General features: G+C 48.9%; 1 protein-coding gene across 1 annotated transcript; it reads left to right on the top strand.

Annotated features, from left to right (window-relative positions):
- The first annotated feature begins 895 nt into the window (after window positions 1-895).
- IL15RA (interleukin 15 receptor subunit alpha) lies at window positions 896-22,165 on the top strand. Its single transcript, XM_048500071.1, has 7 exons — window positions 896-1,071; window positions 4,598-4,648; window positions 4,883-5,263; window positions 15,829-15,864; window positions 20,576-20,630; window positions 20,666-20,718; window positions 21,999-22,165. The coding sequence occupies exons 1-7, from the start codon at window positions 927-929 to the stop codon at window positions 22,163-22,165; spliced, it is 888 nt and encodes a 295-aa protein (XP_048356028.1). The 5' UTR covers window positions 896-926.
- Window positions 22,166-22,425: the final 260 nt, after the last annotated feature.

The raw sequence follows: 22,425 nt of genomic DNA, 5'->3' as shown, positions 1-22,425 counted from the left end.
GAATTTGAAGAAAGCTATACTTGCTGTCTATGAGCAGTTATACATGCCAGCGTCCCCATGATCTGTCTGAGGTGGTCTATAATAATTAATAATACAGAGTCATTGGGTTTTGATATAGAAATTGCGACGGATAAACAGGCAACTCCTTAAATCCACATTCTGCAATGTAACAGGGGTACCAAAGGTGGAAAATATTCCACATTTAGATATGGTTTTATATTTATTTGAACATCATTTTGCATTCGAATTTGGGGTCCCAGCGTACCGCTTGCAAACCGCTGCTTTAAATTTAAGATTAAAAAAATAGCTACAGTTGTCGATTTATGCGTCTGTAGGGGGTTTTTTTTCTTACTCTGTTGCCACGTGCACCTGCATTTCTCCCATTCCGGGCCTCAACACCAAAGCGTCCTCTGAGCCACGGGACGGTAGAGGCCAAAAGTTGTTTTCTTTGGCACGCCTTTTGCATCTGAGACTTGTTGGCTCCGCTTTTGCATTCGTGGGGAAATCAGGGCTGCGTGCTTTCGGTTTTGCTTGCAACCGCTGGACCCTGCAGGTGTCTTGCTCGCCTTTCCAGTCAGCCTCCTTTCCTTGCCTCCAAAGTGTCTGGATCCTCCCTTGAGCTTGAGTCATGCTTTTTAAATTCTCCACTGAGAACCGAAAGTCTGAAGGTTCTTTGGTCAGAGATAGCGTGTGGGATGGGGGATGACCTCGGCCAATTGGCCAGGCTGGCAGGGGCTGATGGGAATTGTAGTCCATAACATCTGGAGTGCCAAAGGTTCGCCACCACGGCTCTAGGGTGGTCCTCCTGTGGCCGGAGGCCTTTTCACATAGGTTGAAAGTCAGTGCTGTGTATTGAGTGTGAGTTGACCGGATGCTGTGTTGTCACACCAGGGAGGTGCGGGAAGCCCATACACATCGAGAACGCCATGCCCGGGGCCAGTGACGATACGAGAATGCGCTACAACTGCGTGAAAAATTACAAGAGGAAAGCCGGCACATCCAGTCTGGTCGTTTGCCACGAAAACAAGACCACAAAAACATTTCAATGGGTCAGGAACCTGATTTGCATTCGTGAGTAGCTCCATCCTGCCCACCTTGTTTGTTTGTTTGCTTGTTTGTTTGTTTGTTTGCTTGTTTGTTTGTTTGTTTGTTAGGCCCTTATTCCACTCTCTCATGTGACAACAGGCTCAGAATGGTTAACACCAATTGTATTAAGTACCTAAAAGATCAAGAAATTGGTTAAGAAGTAGAGAACAGGAGTTTGGATTTATATCCCCCCTTTCTCTCCTGCAGGAGACTCAAAGGGGCTCACAATCTCCTTGCCCTTCCCCCCTCACAACAAACACCCTGTGAGGTGGGTGGGGCTGAGAGAGCTCCGAGAAGCTGTGACTAGCCCAAGGTCACCCAGCTGGCGTGTGTGGGAGTGTACAGGCTAATCTGAATTCCCCAGATAAGCCTCCACAGCTCAGGCGGCAGAGCGGGGAATCAAACCCGGTTCCTCCAGATTAGATACACGAGCTCTTAACCTCCTACGCCACTAAACATGCCAAATATCAAAAACACAGATGGATTTAATACAAATTAAAATCATCTACACTTGTAAAAGGTCCGTAATAGCCTACTTTATACATACAGTATCACAGTTACAATACACAGAAGGGTCCAACGGGACACTTTTTTGACCCTTAAAACAGATGCTTTTCGGTCAACTGACCTTCCTCAGTGGCCAAAGGTGGCCGATTTGCCATGGTCAATTAATCACATGATACGCAAAATATCAAGAACTCAGGAAGAACTCCCCACTGCCTGATGGACAAACAAAGATTCATCCCAGTTCTGGCGCTCATTGGTTGATTCCGCACTTGCGTTATCGACCTAAGTTCGAGCTGCGTTCAACCTAAGTGCTCCACACAACCACTGGGATCAATGTGGTTTTGCACCAGCTTCGCCCCGTGTAACAGTCAAATTTCCAACTCCAGTTGGGAACTACTACTTTTTCAGGGAACCACGCTTAGCTCGATTCCAGTAAAGTGCGGAATCTCTGGTGCCAGGAGTCCCCCATTCAGCCAATCACAGCTGAGTGTTTCAGGCATGCGTACAGCTGGCCAATCAAAAAACGCTACCTTCGTCCCTCCATTCCTGTGGCAGTTTTTTTTATAACACGTGTGGGGATAGACGGAACATGGCCGTAGAACAGTAGCCAATTGGAATGGAGCGACTAAGAGGCACAGGATGATTCTGCCCTCCGAGCTGGGATCAAGCTGGTTGCAGTGGGGAACAACAATGGCTTCGACCTAGGTTAGTACCCTTCTCAGGGAACTGGGTTGAACCTATTTTACTCGTGTGCGGAATCGCCCATTCTCCCCCTTATCCCGCGTCTTTGCCAAACCTGCTTGAAAGTACTACTTTTTTAAAAAAAACGTCTTCAATCCAGTTTGGAGGGGAGGATCGGGGGTCTAATCCTGGTTCAAATTTCCCGCCGTGGAGCGTGACTCAAATGCCTTACGACCAATCAGTGCGCGTGGTGCTGTATTCGTGAGAGCATGAGAGAACGATAACCAACCAGAAACTTGGGCGGGGGAGACGTGCTGACGTAATGACATGCTGACGTCATAACGTGAGCACGTTTTTGCGGGAGAAAAAAAAGGTCCTGCCCCAACACGGCATGACAGCCAATCAGGAGAGACCCGCCAAGCCAATCGCGTGGTAGTGTGGATTGTTACATTTCTTGAATCCGAGGCCCTTTCTGCACGGGCAGTAAAGAGTGTCCCAGGGACGCTAAAAACAGCATCCCTGGGAAGGGGTTTGCATGGCCGCCGCCGCATTGCAGCAGCGCTGGCCTCACAACCCCCGAACGGTGCGAAGATGCTTACCTCGTATCCTGGCTTCCGGCTCGTCGCAGAGGCCAAGGGACACGCCCCCCCGGCCTGTGACTCCAGAGCCGTCGCTCCAACCTGTGGGGGTGTGTCCCCTGGCCTCTGCGACGAGCCAGAAGCCAGGAGACGAGGTAAGCGTTCAGCGACGGCGCAGCCTGTGCGAAGGCTGCGGCGCTGCCTGCCGCCCTCCCGGGACCGTCTGTGTGAATGGTCCCGGGGGGGGCGCGTCGGCATTGTTTATGCCGACGCACCCCCGCACCGTTGCGGTGCGGAAAGAGCCCGAGATAGGCCTAGATATCTTCACCGGAAACGTGCTGCAGTGGCGAGGTTGAAACCTCGATGAAAAGGTGCAGTTCATTTTCAAATTTGGTTTGATCTAGATTGAATTTCCCAATGGGGATTCGGCCAGTAACACAGTCTGGTAGCCAAACACTGTGTTACTGTATTACTTTTGACCACTAAGGAAGGCCAGTTGGCTGAAACGCACCTATTATGGGCCTTTTACAAGTGTAGATGATTTTAACTTGCAACAAATGCATCATTGTTATTGGTATTGATATAGAACCTTAATAAAATAAAATAAATATATAGCAGTTTTATATTTAGTGGACCCTTAAACGTTTTCTTGATCTTTTAGGTACTTAATTCTAGTCTTGTAGGGTTAAGTTTGTTCTGTTTTTCTTTGTGCATAATATCAGTGGCATGCCTCACACTAAAATACATCAACACCCAAAATGTAATGATAAAACAAGAGAGCCGTAAAACAATAAAGCCTGGTGCCTTAAAATATAATATCCCCAAAGGGGAACAATTTAAATTACAACGTTCCCTTCATGCCCTGTACAGTAAATATGATCAGTAACAAGGGGAAAGAGAGGGGAGAAGAAAGGGAGGTCAGTTAGGGCGGAAATGTTGATGTGTTCAGCAACAGCTCTGTCTTAGGTCGATTCCGCACTTGCGTTATCGGCCTAAGTTCGAGCTGTGTTCGACCTAAGTGCTCCGCACAACCACTGGGATCGGCGTGGTTTTGCACCAGCTTCGCCCCGTGTAACGGTCAAATGTCCGACTCCAATTGGGAACTACTACTTTTTCAGGGAACCCTGCTCGGACTCAGCTCGATTCCAGTAAAGTGCGGAATCTCTGGTGCCAGGAGTCCCCCATTCAGCCAATCACAGCTGAGTGTTTCGGGCATGCGTACAGCTGGCCAGTCAAAAAACACCACCTTCGTCCCTCCATTCCTGTGGCAGTTTTTTTATAACGCGTGTGGGGATAGACGGAACATGGCCGTAGAACAGTAGCCAATCGGAACGGAGCGGCGAAGAAGCACAGGATGATTCCGCCCTCCAAGCTAGTTGCAGTGGGGAACTAGGTTAGTACCCTTCTCAGGGAACTGGATCGAACCTATTTTACTCGTGTGCGGAATCGCCCTTATAGTCCTTGTAGAATTATGATAGATCCCACAGGGCTCTCATCTTACTCAACAGAGTATTCCACCTGCAGATGTGACTGTCGTGCTTAGCACTTATGGATTCCTTAGCAAGCAAAAGTTACAGAAGCGTAGTGTATTCATTAACTATGATCCACACCCAGATGATGATAAGGAGGTAGTGAAGTCTCCAAATCGTGGGTATGTCATGCTTCTTGTAACTAGCCAACTGCTGCATCTCTCTCTCTCTCTCTCTCTCTCTCTCTCTCTCTCTCTCTCTCATTCCCCCCTCAAGGAGATCCAGCAAAGCCAGAATCTGAGCACGTGACCGAAGAGGCCAAAAAAGGTAGGCTTGCTTTTCACAGCTCGCCAGAGCTCGATGAAATCTGGTTGATGTATTCATAAAACTAGTGGACTGTAATTGTGACGCTCGGCTGATGTTCTCCAGGTGGTTTTGTTTGATAGTTAAGGCTGAACTACATGTTACAATTATTAATTTTTTTAAAAAAAATTATTAAATACGCACTCTCCTGTGTATCTCTGAAGCACTCCTAAGAAGCTATACTTATACATGTTGTAGAAACAGAGAGGCCCACACCAGCTAGTCAGCCAGCATCTCCAAAGCCTAGCGCGCACCCTGCCGCGGTCTCCGGAGACCCGTACGGAAGCGAGACCACCCCAAGCACAGCCACGACGCAACTAAGGACAACCAAGCCGTTCCGGGAGGAGCCAACCACGATGCCAACTCCCCAGGAGACTGGTGGAGGTTTTCTTGGCACCCATGCTGAAACTGTTACAGCGTGCAAAGCAACGAAGCGCAAAGACTCCCAGCCCAAGAGTACCAAGCTGCCGTTCGGTGCTTTCTCGACAGAAATCGGCAACGTGACAGCCGTCCCGTCCAGGAACACCCCTGGGAGGACCACACGGGGCTCCCAGGCGGACATCCGACAGGGACAAACAGGTTTGTCAGCAGGAATTCAGGTGCATAAACACCAGCTAACCACTAACTCCGCTGTTACGGCCGTCTTAGGGTGTGAGCTCACACGTTTGTTTGTTTTCTGTTTGTGCTGGCGTTGATAAGCTACCGTGTTTCCCCGAAAATAAGACAGTGTCTTATATTAATTTTTGCTCCCAAAGATGCGCTATGTCTTATTTTCAGGGGATGTCTTATTTTTTCTGTGTTCTGTTCGTCGGGCATGCTTCCAAACAAAAACTTTGCTACGTCTTACTTTCAGAGGACGCCTTATATTTTGCACTTCAGCAAAACCTCTACTATGCCTTATTTTCCGGGGATGTCTTATATTGGGGGAAACAGGGTATGCAATTCTCGTCTGTGTGTGTTTTCTTCTCCCAGGTCGGCATGCTAAGAGGGCTGTGTTTCCCCCCCACTAATCACTTACAATTAAAGAAGTATTTCTTTTTTGCCCATCCTGAATCTACTGCTCATCCATTTTACTGGATGCCCTTGAGTTCTAGCATGTTAAATCACACGCAAGGTGCTGGCAAAGAAACAGCTGGGAGGCGATCTTGAAAAGGGACCGTTTTAGCCTGCTGCGGCAAAAAGAAGCAGGAGTCTTGTTCATATCTTAAAAACAAACATGTTTTTTTTCCCTAGCCTAAGGTTTGCTGGATTCCAGCCAATCTTCCCTGTAAGCTGTATATACACACTGAGGTGGACCGATTGCTCTCATGGTGCAGGGAAAATAACCTGGTTCTTAATACTAACAAGACAAAGGAGCTTATAGTGGACTATAGAAGGAATAGCTCAGAAATTCAGCCCTTGACTATAAGTGGAGATCAAGTAGAGCGGGTGGCTAGTTTTAAATTTCACAAGGCGTTAGCGGATTAAAGAGGACTTGACCTGGGGCGTACAGACTGCTCGCGGTGGTTAAGAAGGCCCAGCAAAGACTGTACTTTCTGAGACTTTAAAGGAAACAACAACTGAATGGAAAACTCCTGAGTGATGTCCTTTTACCGCTGTGCTATAGAGAGTGTCTTAACCGACTGCATCTGTGTATGGTTCTCCAGTTGCACTGGTAGCAGATAGGAAGGCGCTCCAAAGGGTGATCCCTACTGCACAGAGGATTATCGGCTGCCCTCTCCCCTCCTGGGAAGAACTCTATAATTCCCGAAGCCTAAAGAAAGCCCAAAATATTCTGAGAGACCTAATCTCATCCAGCACACACTCTCCTTGCAGACTGTTACCATCGAGCCCAGGCGATACAAGGTCTATCAAAGAAACTAGGACAAAGAGGCTCAGAGACAGCTTCTACTCTAGAGCTGTGGCTATGCTGAACTCATGACCCGATCGTGTTGATGTGTTTGGAGCTGTGCAGGGATGGGTGGAGGAAGGGGAAAGTGAGGATGGGGTATGAGTCTGGAATTGTGTGCATCGAGGAATGCTGCTGTAAATTTCATTGTGCTTACACAGCCATGCAATACATCGTATTAATTACTGCACAGATAAGGGGGCTGCTTTCGTAGTGACTCCCGAGAGGCTCTGTATCACACAGCGTTTTCGGACTGCCGCACAGCACTGGCGAATGCTTAGTAGGAGGGTTGATTATGACCCGTGTTGTTGAGCGCGTGGCGCAGGTCAACATCGGGTATGGTCCAGAAAAGCTTATAAAATCCCTGGATCTTTCAGGCTCCACGAGATCCCTATCAAATCCCTAAAAGGTCCCGAGTCCGTGCCCTACGAGGAGAGACTTAGGGAGCTGGGGACGTTTAGTTTGGCGAAGAGAAGGTGAAGAGGTGACATGATAGCCCTGTTAAGATATTTGAAGGGGTGTCATGTCGGCGAGGGAGCAAGCTTGTTTTCTGCTGCTCCGGAGGCTCGGACCAGGAGTAACGGGTTCAAGGGGAAGGAAAAGAGATTCCACCTAAACCAGACCTGGGCATTATACGGCCCGCAGGCCACATCCGGCCCTCTGGATGACCCTGACTGGCCCCCCCGCCTTGCTGGGGAGCGAGGCGTCTTTGAAAGCCCCGCAGAATCCAGCAACCAAGGCAACCGGCTTCTGCGGGGCTTTCAAAAGCACCAGTCGATGATAAAAGTACGTCAAGGGACTTAAGTCTCCCCACTTGCTTGATTGTCACAGTGGACAACGATGCAGGTAGGTTAAGCCCGTGATTCTTTGTGCCAAATAGTGTTGTATATGCCGAACTGTTGCCACTGATTCCAAGTTGATCTGTGCACCTGTCTGTCACTTATCAGCCCCTATTATGCAGAACTGAGTTCAGCCTTTTGGCCCGGCCCTCCACAATATGTTCTGTTTCTTATGCGGCCCCATGGAAAAAATAATTGCCCACCCCTGACCTAAACATTAGGAAAAACTCCCTGACAGTCAGGGCTGTTCAGCAGTGGAATTCACTATCTCGGAGTGTGGTGGAGCCAACCCTGCAAACTGTAGATTGGAAGAAGTGCCAATCCATACCTCTTCCAATCTGCACCTTGGCAAATATGTTTACAGAAGCTGTTAGGCTCCTTCCGCACATGCGGAATAATGCACTTCCAATCCACTTTTAATGCACTTTGCCGCTTGATTTTACTGTGCAGAATAGTTGTGAAAGTGGATTGAAGGTGGATTATCTGCATGTGCGGAAGGGGTCTTAACTGGGGATTATCATTAGCTGCACATCCTTCATTTGGTTATTTATGATCTGGGATGCTGGGGCAGGGCAGGCGGAGGGGGGCAACATGCAGAATATCATTTGAGAAGAACTCGGGTACTGAGTGCAAACCCCGGTAGGTCAGAGAACCTTGTGCAAATACTAGTAGCAAGCTCAGGAAGGCCGATAAAGCTGCCGGCTTTAGATAAGAACATAAGAACATAAGAACTAGTCTGCTGGATCAGACCAGAGTCCATCTAGTCCAGCTCTCTGCTACTCGCAGTGGCCCACCAGGTGCCTTTGGGAGCTCACGTGCAGGAGGTGAAAGCAAGGGCCTTCTGCTGCTGCTGCTGCTGCTCCCGAGCACCTGGTCTGCTAAGGCATTTGCAATCTCAGATCAAGGAGGAGCCAGATTGGGAGCCAGAGATCGACTTCTCCTCCATCAATCTGTCCAAGCCCCTTTGAAAGCTCTCCAGGTGAGTGGCCATCACCACCTCCTGTGGCAGCATATTCCAAACACCAATCACACGTTGCGTGAAGAAGTGTTTCCTTTTATTCGTCCTAATTCTTCCCCCCAGCATTTTCAATAAATGCCCCCTGGTTCTAGTATTGTGAGAAAGAGAGAAAAATGTCTCTCTGTCCACATTTTCTACCCCGTGCATAATTTTATAGACTTCAATCATATCCCCCCTCAGACGCCTCCTCTCCAAACTAAAGAGTCCCCAACGCTGCAGCCTCTCCTCATAAGGAAGGTGCTCCAGTCCCTCAATCATCCTCGTTGCCCTTCTCTGCACTTTTTCTATCTCTTCGATATCCTTTTTGAGATGTGGCGACCAGAACTGGACACAGTACTCCAAGTGCGGTCGCACCACTGCTTTATATAAGGGCATGACAATCTTTGCAGTTTTATTCTCAATTCCTTTCCTAATTATCCCCAGCATAGAGTTTCCTTTTTCATAACGTCAGGGCTAGATAACGTCAGGGCTACCTAGATAACATCAGGGCTACCTTGGCAGACAAGCAACGTTTAGGAGTGAGACAAGACCGATCACCTAGTTTCTGCTGGAGGCCTTCTGCATTTTATTATTGGCACTTTTATCGCACTCTCCCCCTGTTGAGCCCAGAATGACACGATTCTCCTTCCACATTTTATTCTCATGACCACATTCTGCGGTCGGTCAGGCCGAGAAGCTGTGACTGGCGTATTATTTGTCTAGCTCATAGTGCCACCAGTGAACTCTTTTCCTTTCACTCAGAGGCGTACTGCCCATTGGGCAAAGTGGGCAGTTCACTAAGGCGCAGAATTTTTTAGTCACGTGGGGGCGCCTGATTTCTAAGCCCCTCCCACTCTGGCTAAGTCCCACCCACTCTGGACGGTGGACCGCAAGCCGCCAGAGGTCCAGAGCAGGAGGACGGGGGATCTTCGAGCCTTGTAGTTGCACCGATGGAAGGCGAAAGGAACGAGAGTGAGCCCAACATGGTGGCCGCCCATGGAGGGGGAGGGATCAAACTCAGGTTTTGCCCAGGGCTCCAGTTTGCCTAGGTACGCCACTGCTTTTGTAACCTCAGCTTGTGGGTTCTGTGGGGCAGTACTTGGAAGGAGTTGCAAAGAACCAAATTTAAACAAAACAGTTTACTTCTCTTTACAAATAACATTAAACATCAACATTTAACATTACAATTCAAGGTCCTGTTCAGGTTGCATTTCAAGTCCTTCTAGTTACAGTCTACTGATACTGCCAAGTCCAATTCTTCTTTGCAAGTGGGTTGGCTCCTGAAGACTCCAAGGGCTTGGTGAACAGGATGCAACATGATGAAGGTTTCCAGGAGAACTCTCACCCATTACAAACACAAAAAGAAACCCTGAAACAATAAACTCCAACATTTACAACATAGCAAAAACAAACAACTACCTTCCCAGTAGTTCCCAATAATATTGCAGTTTACCTTAACAAGGTGTTAAGGGCTTATAGAAATCAAGGTCCGAGTCTGGTAGCCTTGTCTTCTCCAAAGAGCTCTGCAGCCTTTCTGCTGCTCTGAGTCTCCACCCCCTTACTGGTTCAACCCATTCTGGGCATGGGGGTTACACTTTCACTTGAGGAGTGCTGTGGCATCAGTTTGTCACAGCCCTTCTTCCAAATGGGTCACGGGACCACGGAAGGCCGAAAGACCATCTGGTCGGTAAAGGAGCCTCACAGTCACTCATAAGTCAGTTGAGTTTCCGTTCTCTTGATTTCGTGCTTCCTCCTGCTTCAGAATCACCAGATGCAAAAACTCCCTCTTTCTTGGCTTGTCTTTGAGAGCAACTGTATTCTTTTGGGCAGCCCTTCAAATATTTTTACAGCTTTTGCAGCCCTGCGCCGGCAGATCCTTGTCAGCTAAACTCGACCTTTCAAATGTCACGCTTTCGGGGAGAGGATTATTTATTCCGATTAAATCCATCCTTTCCCCAAACAGGAAAACAACGCTTGACATGCATCATTGGCGCCTGTTCAGAAAAAAAATATGTCTTCCGAGAGCCAAGCTAGACCGGGTGGTGTCTACGCAGCCACTACAGGAACGCTGATCCCATTTAACAGTGATTATAAAATGCAAGCGAGGCCCAATCCTGAGGAGATCATGGCCCCTAGCACCAAAATGGCTGCACCCTCCTCCCCATTCACTTGAAAGGAAACCGAACAAGAGCTGTGTCCAGGATTGGGGCCTCACAGCCTTTTAAAATTGCTTTAAAACGGCAGCAGCTGCTACAAAGACGCTGACCCTTTCCGCTCAACACAAACGTCTTGCAGATGTTTTGAAAGAAGAAGAAGAAGAAGAAGAGGAGTTTGGATTTATATCCCCCCTTTCTCTCCTGCAGGAGACTCAAAGGGGTTTACAATCTCCTTGCCCTTCCCCCCTCACAACAAACACCCTGTGAGGTAGGTGGGGCTCTGAGAGCTCCGAGAAGCTGTGACTAGCCCAAGGGCACCCAGCTGGCGTGTGTGGGAGTGCACAGGCTAATCTGAATCCCCCAGATAAGCCTCCACAGCTCAGGCGGCAGAGCTGGGAATCAAACCCGGTTCCTCCAGATTAGATGCACGAGCCACAATTGTGGCTCTTTTTTTATCCATGTAGTGCGGACAAATAAAACGTTTCAGCCCCAAACGGTTCTTTTCCCCCCATTCCCCGCACTGTTAGAGCTCTCAATTTGGTTTTGTGAGCAGCTAACGCCCGCCATTTTCTGCCGCGTTGGTATTCTCCGTGCCGCCCGCCATTTGCAGTGGGTCCCCGTGGAGGTTTTGTCCTACGGGCATCTCATTCGCCCACGGTTCTGATAAGGACAGAGCAAGGCACTGCCTGCCACGGTTTAAAATAAACCGGTTCCAAATGATTTCTTCAGTGCTCAAATGATTTATTCTTTGTTCAAAACTGCAGTTTCGGGAACTCTCACAAGCAGGCAAGGAGGAGGTTCAAAGGGGGGGGGGTGTCTATGTTACCGCGCTGCCTGGGTAACTTTTATTCTCCCAGATCCGCCAGCTCCCAGCAGCGCAGAGGAACAGAAACAGGACCCAACACAGCGAGAATAGTGAAAATAAACATGAGTTTATTGAGATGCTGACCTACGTGTCAGCACCTCCACACCACGGCAACTGCAGCTTCCTAGCAGCTTTGCAGCAACTTATATACACAATCTCCTTCCCAGGAATCCGGGAGGGTACAGGACAACCTACAATCATTCATTCACAAATACATAGGAACCAATTAGAGTCCAGAGGGCAGTCCCTTCTTGAATTTCGCGGCAGAAGCAGGGCGAGGCGATGACGTAGGCACAGGCGGGAAAAACACAAAAGAGTCCTTTGGGTGCTTGGGGCCAGGAAACGAAACCTAACGACGACGGCACCCTTATCTGCCTGCTGGTGGGATTAAGGCAGATGGTTGTGCTTCTTCCGGAGTCCCTTTTGTCAACGTCCATTCAGGGTTTTTACAAATGAAAGGGACATGCCCAGGTGGAGCAGGGGTGGATTCCTGCCTTGAGCAAAGGAGGTTCCATGCAGACACAAATACAAAATACAACTGTAATTCCTACATTCTACCTAATGCAACTTGTTCCTATCTAACTTATAAAGAAATAAAACATAACTTTCACCTTTATTAAACAGCAAGATCAGAAATGGAATAATTTATACCTCCACAAAACATCCCACCCAGTTCCCTGTCTGTTGGTTGGTTAAGAAGACGTACAGACTTGGTCACTACATTACCATTTGATTTCTCCACCCTGAATCTACCTTGCTCTCTATATTTGGACCTATTATTTATGTCATCTTGCCCCGTTCAGAGATTTTGGTTGCTATGTCAACCAAGTTTTACTTCGCCCTTATCTGTGTTTTTCTGGATGCTTTTGTCTCCTTTACCTCTTATTGCCCATCCCAAATCCCACAATGTGTTGATCAGATTTTTTCTGAAAAGTGCAGAAATCCCTCCCGCCCCCCCCAAGCAAGGCCTCTTTCAGCTTTTTAACTAACAGTATCTTATACAAGGTGCTTGATCCTTTGTGAATTACTTCTAAACTAATCCCCAATGGCTTAAAACATTATAATATTCATATCAATTCCATCTGAAAAGTGCACGAATCAAGCTAGTTTCCACTGCTGATTCGGCTAGGCTGACCAGACGTCCCGCTTTTGGAATCCCCTTCCCTCCCCTCCCTTGCATGCCTCCCCTCCCTCCGCTAGGGTGGGTGGGCCAGGTCCAGATGCCGGGTCCCCTTCCCCCCCTCCCTTGCATGCCACCCCTCCCTCCCCTCCCCCTGCTAAGGTGGGTGGGCCAGGTCCAGATGCCGGGTCCCCTTCCCTCCCCTCCTTTGCATGCCACCCCTCACTCCCTCCCCTCCCTTGCATGCCTTTAAACAATTTGTCCCACATCCCGCGGGTTCTTCAAATTGTCCCGATTTTGGGGAGGCTGCCGCTTTTTTGCCTTCTGGAGCGCATGAGGCAGTGCTTGGCTTAGCCTCAGCCTCCGACATGGGAGCACACTGCCTTCTGGGGCTTGCCGTTTGCCGCTCTGTGACAGGGCGGGAAACGGCAAGCCCCAGAAGGCAGTGCGCTCCTGCGGCTGCGTGCGCATGCGCAGCCGCCTCCCCCGTCCCGGATCACAAAGGTGACCATCTGGTCACCTTACATTCGGCACACGTGCTGTTTTTCATTTTTTGTTGTTTTTGTTTAAAGGGAGGTGTCTTCGAAGCTATGAAGACGCAATATGAGAATCGGCAGCATATGATTTCGAGTCTTCGTAGCTTCGAGGACAGCTTCTCATAGTATATTGTCATTAAAATTATTCACCATTAAACAAAAAAAATGTTGAAAACTGGGCATGTGTCTACAATACACACAGGAATTATCGTTACCTAATGCTGCAGATGGTTACATAAAAATGTTCCTACCATAGTTTTTGAGTGGAGCCTTTATTTTACTCATTCTTAAAAGGGATGGGGGGGAAATCGTAGGAGGATTTCTTGGTGTTTCCCAATACTCCTCAGGTTTTTCCTGGCTGTTATTGTGGAATGAGGGAAATGCTTTTGTCCAAAAAGAAAATATTCCATGGGATTTTTAAGCATTTCTTTGGTCTGGCCCAGACAATATGACTCTATCGGTCCTGAGAAACTAAACAGGGTGGGCCCTGGTTAGTGATTGCGAGGGAAACCACCGTTCCAAAATATCCCTTTTCTCCTGGGGAGCTGGTCTCTGTCGTTCAGAGGTCAGCTGTAATTCCAGACGATCACCAGATCCCATCTGCAGGATGGAATCCCTAAAGTTCTTAGGAGGCAGTTGAAGGCAATTTCATTTAGGACTTCATTGGGTGAACGGATCAGCAGTCCTGAGTCATGCTTTGAAATCTCAGTTTTTTAGGTTTTTAAAAATGTATTTAATGTATTTTATCTATGCTGTAAGCCGCCTTGATCTCCATAAATGCTTACTTTACGGAGCCAATCTATCTCCTGTTGAGCCTTCCTCTTTTCTTGCTTCCTTCAACATTTCCTAGCGTTACTGTCTTGTCCTCTCAAGAGGTCAAAGTGCGACTGCCTCAGTTTAGTCATTTGAGCTTCTAGGAAGAATTCGGGCCTGGTTTGATCTAGAATTTATTTGTGAGTTCGGCAACCCATGGTATCTGTACCGCTCTTCTCCAACACCCTGGCCCGTTCCGCACATGCAAAATAATGCGTTTTCAAACCACTTTCACAACTGTTTGCAAGTGGATTTTGCCATTCCGCACAGCTTCAAAGAGCACTGAAAGCAGTTTGAAAGTGCATTATTCTGCATGTTTCCAATGCCTCCACTTCCTTCCTGAGGTACGTTCTTAGTTGTCCAGCTTTTCAGATCCATCCATCGTGAGGCGGAATGCCATCCTCTTGATCTTGGTCTCCAGGGAAGGAGTTTATAAACAGCTTTGAGACTGTATTGTCGAAGGCTTTCACGGCCGGAATCGCTGGGGTGTTGTGTGGTTTCTGGGCTGTATGGCTGTGTTCTAGTAGCATTCTCTCCTGATGTTTCGCCTGCATCTGTGGCTGGCATCTTCAGAGGATTATCCTCTGAAGATGCCAGCCACAGATGCAGGCAAAACATCAGGAGAAAATGCTACTAGAACACGGCCACACAGCCCAGAAACCACACAACACCCCAGCTTTGAGACTCCTTACGGTTGTGAAAAGCAGGGTATAAATTCAAATTCTTCTTCTTCAGTGGCACTTTAGGATTGTTACCTGTGGGCTGGGAAACACCTGGAGATGTAAAGACAGAGCGTGGGTTTTGGAAAGGGAGGGACTTCAATGTGCTATAATGCCATAGAGCTTACTGTAGGCACAGAAGGCATAAGAGGGATATACTCTGTTAAAAGCAAAGGTTTTCTTCTTGCCCCCCATCACTTTCTTTCTGTAATGGGGAGTTGGCAACCATAATGCAGCTGAACAAAGTAAAGATGCAGGCCTGAAAGTCTATTCTCTTCCTGTTACTAGGCAAGCTTGATAGCCCAGCAGAATGCCCCTTGTTCAGAGTTATACAGAATGTGCAAACTCAACTGTTTTTAAGGTCTTACTGTTCGCAAACAGATACCTTGAATTTGCCCTTCTTATAGAGACAGAAGAAAGAAACATGAAAATGTTTAGGCTCTTTGTCTAGGAAGAAGGGCAACAAAAGACAATACAGATAAGAAAGAAACAGGCCCTAGTTCATCTTGCGTCAAAGAATCAGGTGCTGCCATCTTCCAATAAGGGTCTTAGACAACCCCAAATGTTTTGGGGAAAGGGAAAATCTCCACCTTTCTGTATGACTGATTGATGATGTGGGCATTTTGGGGTGTATTCTTTTCTGCCATTTTTGATGTAACCTGCTATAATGCTATAAAAGTAAGAACACACTGCCATTTTGAGTAGGCTCCTCTGATACTCTATTGCCCATGGTTGGCTGAATAAAAATCAATTCGATTTTATTCTGTATCAGCTTGAGCTTTCTTGAGCTTCTTTTAGTTTATTGGTTAACCCGCGTTAACATTTTTGGTGCCGAAACCCGACAGGTATGCATCACCTGAAGGTCAGCTGTAATTCCAGATCTCTACCTCCTGCAGCAGACGTTTTGTGGCTGCATCTACCATGTCAAGCCCACAGCTCAAAACACCTGGAAACCCCCTGTTTTACACCTGTAGGTTGGCAGCCCTGTCACACTGAAGGATCTTGTCTGAATCTTTCGTGTCTGCTCTTGCAAGTCGCAATATCTGTCCGATTTGTTGGCTGGAGTCTTCGCATGCTTAGATTTGCGCTTGATTGAAACGGTACGATAAAAACACTGCAGCCAGGGCAAAATGTAAACATGCAACTTTACCAGTTAAAGAAAGAGTCTGCTATTAGCTGGAATATAACACTAATTAATGGTTTTTTTACAGGTGTTTCCCACCTTCCGGCCATTCTGACGCCTGTAGGTAAGGCATTATTCTGGCTTTATCAGCATCCGCCTGGACATAAAAGGGCACGATCAAAATGATTTGTTTCTTTTAATGCAGCATTTTTAGCCTAAGATTTAGTTGGTTAGTCATAAGAACATAAGAAGAACTAGCCTGCTGGATCAGACCAGAGTCCATCTAGTCCAGCACTCTGCTCCTCGCAGTGGCCCACCAGGTGCCTTGGGGAGCTCACGTGCAGGAGGTGAAAGCAATGGCCTGCTGCTGCTGCTGCTGCTGCTCCTGAGCACCTGGTCTGCTGAGGCATTTGCAATCCAAACTAATTTGCAAGTCCAAACTAATACATGAAAATGAGCTTCTTCTACATGGATTTACAGCTTTGGTCCTCCAAACGCAGTCTCATTCTGTTCCCTAGGCCCTCCACAAGAATTGCCATCCCCCCATCTTCTGTTTCCCCCCTATTTTCTTCAGCCCTCTGCTCCTATACCCCTTAAGTCTCACCTTTTAAGCCCCACCTGTTCTTTCCAGGCTACTTTTGCCTCCTTAACTCTTACAGCTTATTTTAGGCTTCATGGTAGGTTTTTCTCAGAGGTGGGTTCACACTTCCTTCACAGATGCGGTATTCCCAAAGGGTCTTTTGTTCCTTTTTTGCTGACCATTTCTCCTGCCACAAGATTAAAATGTTCGTGAGTGTTCCATGGTGTGGCATTAACCGATACCTGGTCGACAGTACTGCATTCTGCACAACATATGTATAATGGGTTGCAATCAGAGGTGGGATCCAGCAGGTTCTCACCAGTTCCCGAGAGTGGGTTACTAATTATTTGTGTGTGCCGAGAGGGGTTACTAACTGGGTCCGCTTTTCCGTTAGAAATTCTATTAGGTCCAAAAATCATAAAAGTCCTGTTGTTTCCTATGTGGCTGGTTAGCGAAGGTAGAAAACGGGATCATTCTCCCTGTTGGGCTGTTTTAAAAACATGTTTTAGAAATATGGTAAAGTTCCTTGTTTCAGGAAAGTCTCCTTTTGATTTCTAGAAACAAAATTAAGTATTTGAAAGTATTAAGTGTTTGACAGGCAGTCAATTGGAGAAGTCGTTGTTTCTGTTGGCAGTAGACGATAGGACTCGCTATAATGAGTTTAAATGATGGACAGAAAAATACCAGCTGGAAATTAGGAACTGTTTTTTTTACAGTAAGAGTTTTTTACAGTAACAGCGAAATTATTAATGCCCGCCCCACCAGATGCCGACCCATGAGGAATGCCATAGCCAACCCCATTGAGCTGCGCGCCACTGTTTGAATCCCACCACCATGGGCACCTGTTACTAAAATGTTTGGATCCCACCACTGGTTGCAATTGTTATAAAGGAAACCGTTTTCCTTTTTCCCGTTCACATTCGTGCCCTTCACCCGTTCAGACAGCGGGTTACTTTTGCTCCTTTGCAAGGAGAGACTTCTCTTTTTAAAAAAAATTCCTGCAACACACACATAGCTGCACAGGCGTACAGAAATCAACCATGCCAATTGTCCCACAATACAATCAGCTCTACCTGTTTAACGGGGCATGAGCAACACGCAAAATAAATGGGGACCTCCCTGCAACGACTTGGCAATAATGAACGTGTTGCTGCAGATCGGTCATTTTCGCTGCCGTGGGGAGAAAATGGGCTGAGGGGGACTTTGTGTACTGTCAGGCACTCAGAGAATCTGTCCACAGCACCCTGGGCGACCAGCACAAAATGGTGGGTGGGCGGATTCTCCCTGACATAGTGAATGGCACAGAGCCTAAAGTGAACAGCAGAAGGCCCTTGCTTTCACCTCCTGCACGTGAGCTCCCAAAGGCACCTGGTGGGCCACTGCGAGTAGCAGAGTGCTGGACTAGATGGACTCTGGTCTGATCCAGCAGGCTCTTTCTTATGTTCTTAAGGCCATTGCTTTCACCTCCTGCACGTGAGCTCCCAAAGGCACCTGGTGGGCCACTGCGAGTAGCAGAGTGCTGGACTAGATGGACTCTGGTCTGATCTAGCAGGCTCTTTCTTATGTTCTTAAGGCCCTTGCTTTCACCTCCTGCACGTGAGCTCCCAAAGGCACCTGGTGGGCCACTGCGAGTAGCAGAGTGCTGGACTAGATGGACTCTGGTCACAGTCTAGCAGGCTCTTTCTTATGTTCTTGCAGGCCCTTGCTTTAAAACACCTCCTGCACGTTGAGCTCCCAAAGGCACCTGGTGGGCCACTTTCGCGAGTAGCAGAGTGCTTTGGACGGTGGATGGACTCTTTTCACCAGGGTCTGATCCTGGCAGGCTCTTTCTTATGTTCTTAAGGCCATTGCTTTCACCTCCTGCCATTGAGCTCCCAAAGGCACCTGGTGGGCCACTGCGAGTAGCAGAGTGCTGGACTAGATGGACTCTTGTCTGATCCAGCAGGCTCGTTCTTATGTTCTTAAGGCCCACTTGCTTTCTGCCTCCTGCCGCGTGAGCTCCCAAAGGCACCTGAGGTGGGCCACTGCGAGAGTAGCAGAGAGTGCTGGACTTCGGATGGACTCTGGTCTGATCCAGCAGGCTTTCTTTCTTATGTTCTTAAGGCCCTTGCTTTCACCTCCTGCACGTGAGGCTCCCAAAGGCACCTGGTGGGCCACTGCGAGGTAGCAGAGTGCTGGACTAGATGGACTCTGGTCTGATCCCCAGCAGGCTCGTTCTTATGTTCTTAAGGCCCTTGCTTTCCTCCTGCCGTGAGCTCCCAAAGGCCTGGTGGGCCCTCGCGAGAGTAGCAGTGCTAGGACTAGATGGACTCTGGTCTGATCTAGCAGGCTCTTTCTTATGTTCAACCCAAGGCCACTTGCTTTCACCTCCTGCGTGAGCTCCCAAAGGCACCTGGTGGAGCCACTGGAAGTAGCAGAGTGCTGGACTAGATGGACTCTGGTCACCAATCAGCAGGCTCTTTCTTATGTTCTTAAAGGCCCTTGCTTTCACCTCCTGCACGCATTGAGCTCCCAAAAGGCACCTGGTGGGCCACTGCGCCGCGCAAGAGCGGGACCAGATGGACTCTGGTCCTCATCCAGTGCAGGCTCTTTCTTTACGTTCTTAAGGCCATTGCTTTCACCTCTCCTGCACTGAGCTCCCAAAGGCAATCTGGTGGGCCACTGCGAGTAGCAGAGTGCTGGACTATTTGACTTTCTGGTCTGTTGATCTTGAAGGCTCTTCTTTATGTTCTGCCACTCTTTGCTGCTTTCACCCTCCTGCACGCGGAGCTCCCAAAGGCACCTGGTGGGCCACTGCGAGCAGCAGAGTGCTGGACTAGATGGACTCCCTGGTCTGATCTAGCAGGCTCGTTCTTATGTTCTTAAGGCCCTTGCTTTCTCACCTCCCTGCACGGGAGCTCCCTGTGCTGCACCTCAAGGGCCACCGCAAAGTGAGCAAGTGCTGGACTAGATGGACTCTGGTCTGATCCAGCAGGCTCTTTCTGGTGCCCCAAGGCCCTTGCCACCCCTCACCTCCTGCACGCGGGAGCTTCCCAAAAAGGCACCTGGTGGGCCATGGCCACGCGCAGCAGAGTGCTGAGACTAGGATGGACTCTGGTCTGATCCAGCAGGCCTCTGCCTCTTATGTTCTTGGGGCGCCCGCTTTCACCCTCCTGCACCTGAGCTCCTCCCAAAGGCACCTGGTGGCCACTCGCGCAGGGTGAGCAGAGTGCTGGACTGGATGGACTCTGGGCTGATCCAGCAGGCTCTTGCTTATGTTCTTAAGGCCCTTGCTTTCACCCTCCTCCTGCACGTGAGCTCCCAAAGGCACCTGGTGGGCCACTGCGCAGGCAGCGCAGAGTGCTGGACTAGATGGACTCTGGTCTGATCCAGCAGGCTCGGCCCTTATGTTCTTATGTTCTTGAATATGGTAGAAGGGAGGGAAATAAAATGTTCTCTTGCCTGTTGTGTTTGAGCCTGAGTACCTCCTAACCCAGAGGGATGCGCCAAAGTGCCACTGACGGAAGCCACCGGTAAAAATCCCAGGTTGATGGGAATAAAATGGGCCAAAGTCGTTTTGGGAATGGGACTTGGGCGAAACCCCTCCCCCCCCCCACAGTTTATATAACATCCTACACCAGTGATGGCGAACCTTTTCGAGACCGAGTGCCCAAACGGCAACCCAAAGCCCACTTATTTATCGCAAAGTGCCAACACGGCAATGTAACCCGAATACTGAGGTTTTAGTTTAGAAAAAATGGTTGTTCCGAGGCTATGCGTTACTCAGGAGTAAGCTTTATGGTCGTTGTTACTTTGCTTTTGAAGCAAACTACCGCGGGTAACTCTTCTGTGGGTGAATCACGACCCTTAGGAGGGTTTCTACTTCCAGAAGCAAGCCCCATTGCCAGCAACCAAGCTTACTCCTGTAGTAAAGGATCATGCTTTAGTTCTTCGCATGAAAATCAGTGGGGTTTAACAGCGCTTAACAGGGTTACCTACACTGCTTCCCCAAAACTAGGTTTAATGCTAATAATTGAGCCCAGTGGCCCAGGCCAGCCTAGATGTGTGTGTGTGTGGCGGGGGCGATTTCCCCCACACACACACACACAATGAACTCTGTTTGTGCGTGCCCACGGAGAGGGCTCTGAGTGCCACCTGTGGCACCCGTGTACAGGTTCGGCCATCACTGTCCTGCACCCATTATTTTCTCGCCCAGCGGAACCCACCAGTTCCTGTGGCGGTTGGTTTAATTCTCCTCTTTCTTTATCAACAACAGCGCTGATCCTCTTGGCTGTAATTCTTGGGCTGTGGTGGTTTCGCAGAAAACGCGGGTAAGTTCTCTTTCGCTGGCTGTTCCGAAATTTAGGGTCAACTTCAAATCGGGCGGGGATCTGAAAAGCCACGGCTCCGTGTTGTCCGGTTATATCCACCCTGTGGCTCGGGAGCTCCCTGTGGCTTTTTGAGAGCCCTCGGTGGCTCTTCTGAGAACCAACCCCCGGTATGGCACGAACCATACATTTCAGGAAAGGCCTGTAGCTGGCAGATGGTCCCTGCCTTGAAACAGTGTAGCTGGAGGGACTGAAGAACAGGTAACCTGTGAGACACACGCCAGGGATGGAAAGGAAGGGAGCCGGCCTGCAGGCAGGCAGGGTGGCGGGGCTCAGTGGCGTGCACTCGGGGGACCTGGGGGACCCCATGTCCCTATAGGCCATACGCCTCTGGTTGACCTTCTCCATTAACCCCAGTTCTTCTCTGCAATCTCTTAACGCTTTTGCCCTGCATCTGGGCCACTGCCAGGGGTGTAGCAAGCTGGCCTTTGAGAAGAAAGAGTGAAAGAGCAAGCCCATGAGGAATTAAACCCAGGAATTAAGATAACAGGGGTCGATTCCCCACTGGCAGGTTTGACCTAGGTTCAACCTAGGTTTGACTTTGGTATTCCCCACAGCTGCTGAGTTCGACACGGTTCCGTCCCAGCTTCACCCCCTCAAACTGTCAAATTCTGACTCCATCAGGGAGGTACAACTTTTTCAGCAAACCTAGGTCGAACTCAGGTCGAAGCCGGTAAAGTGGGAATCATTGAGGAACTGTTCCCTCCGGTCAGCCAATCACAGTTCAGTGTTTTGGACATGCTCAGAACGAAAAGACTCAAGGGCGTGGAAAAGCGCGCCCTTTTAAAAAAAAAAATCCTTTTCGTATATGAAGTGTGATGGCCATATATATAAACATTGGCACATATTTATATCGCCGCTTTTAGCTATTACATAGAGCACTGATTTGTATTATGCTGCCGCGAGGTTAAAAAAAAAAAAAACGGACGCATGCGCACATTCCCAGCGTAACACAAACAGCCAATCAGGAACAAAGAGCAGAAGAGGCGCTGAAGTGATCCCGGCCTCTGAGCTTCAGCTCTGGTGGGGCTTAACTCAGCTGCTGTGGGGAGCAACAATTGAGTCAACGTAGGTCAGTTGTTCCTGTTCAGGAAACCCGGCCGAACCTAGTCAACTCTGCAGTGGGGAATCAACCAGCGTGGCTTTCCTGATCGGTACCACTGCCCACTGGTCCCTTTTCCCGTTGGGAGTAATATTTCTGACTTCTGTTTTTGCCTTAAAAGATCTGTAAAATGCTGCAAACGAAATTTCCTTCTGTGCTGCCAAACTCACACTCTTCAGCCCCAACTCTTGCTGGATTTTTTTTTCCAGCCGCTATCGGGCGACAGGGCGACGTCACCTTAGCAGAGATCCCAGGGGCGGAGAGATCAGGGGAAAGAGGGCAGATGATCTCAGCGGGCACGGACACAGAGGGCGCGGGACCTGCCGACGAAGGGGTGCCCATGCGGCCGTCAGACTGTGCCACCTCGACCGGCTGAACGATGCGTCCTGGTGAAAAAAACCCAAGGTCCTCAAAACTTGAAGTTAAAGAAAGGCATAGCAGCCCCATGTTGGATTCTCAACTCCAGCGGGCAAATGGCAAACCGATTTCCGCTCTTTCCTTGGTTGAGACCTGGGAGTTCCTTTCCGAACTTTACACCACGTAGCTCTCACTGGCTGCTCTTCGTGGCCTAGAATAAGCGCGCGTCGGGAGATCGATAGCGGTAGCTCGTTCAGGACTTCTTCTTCGAAGCGGGTG

Source organism: Sphaerodactylus townsendi, linkage group LG06 (assembly GCF_021028975.2).
Source record: "Sphaerodactylus townsendi isolate TG3544 linkage group LG06, MPM_Stown_v2.3, whole genome shotgun sequence".
Taxonomy (NCBI): domain Eukaryota; kingdom Metazoa; phylum Chordata; class Lepidosauria; order Squamata; family Sphaerodactylidae; genus Sphaerodactylus; species Sphaerodactylus townsendi.
Note: the sequence above shows the minus strand (reverse complement) of the source record. Positions and strands in the feature narration are given on the sequence as shown.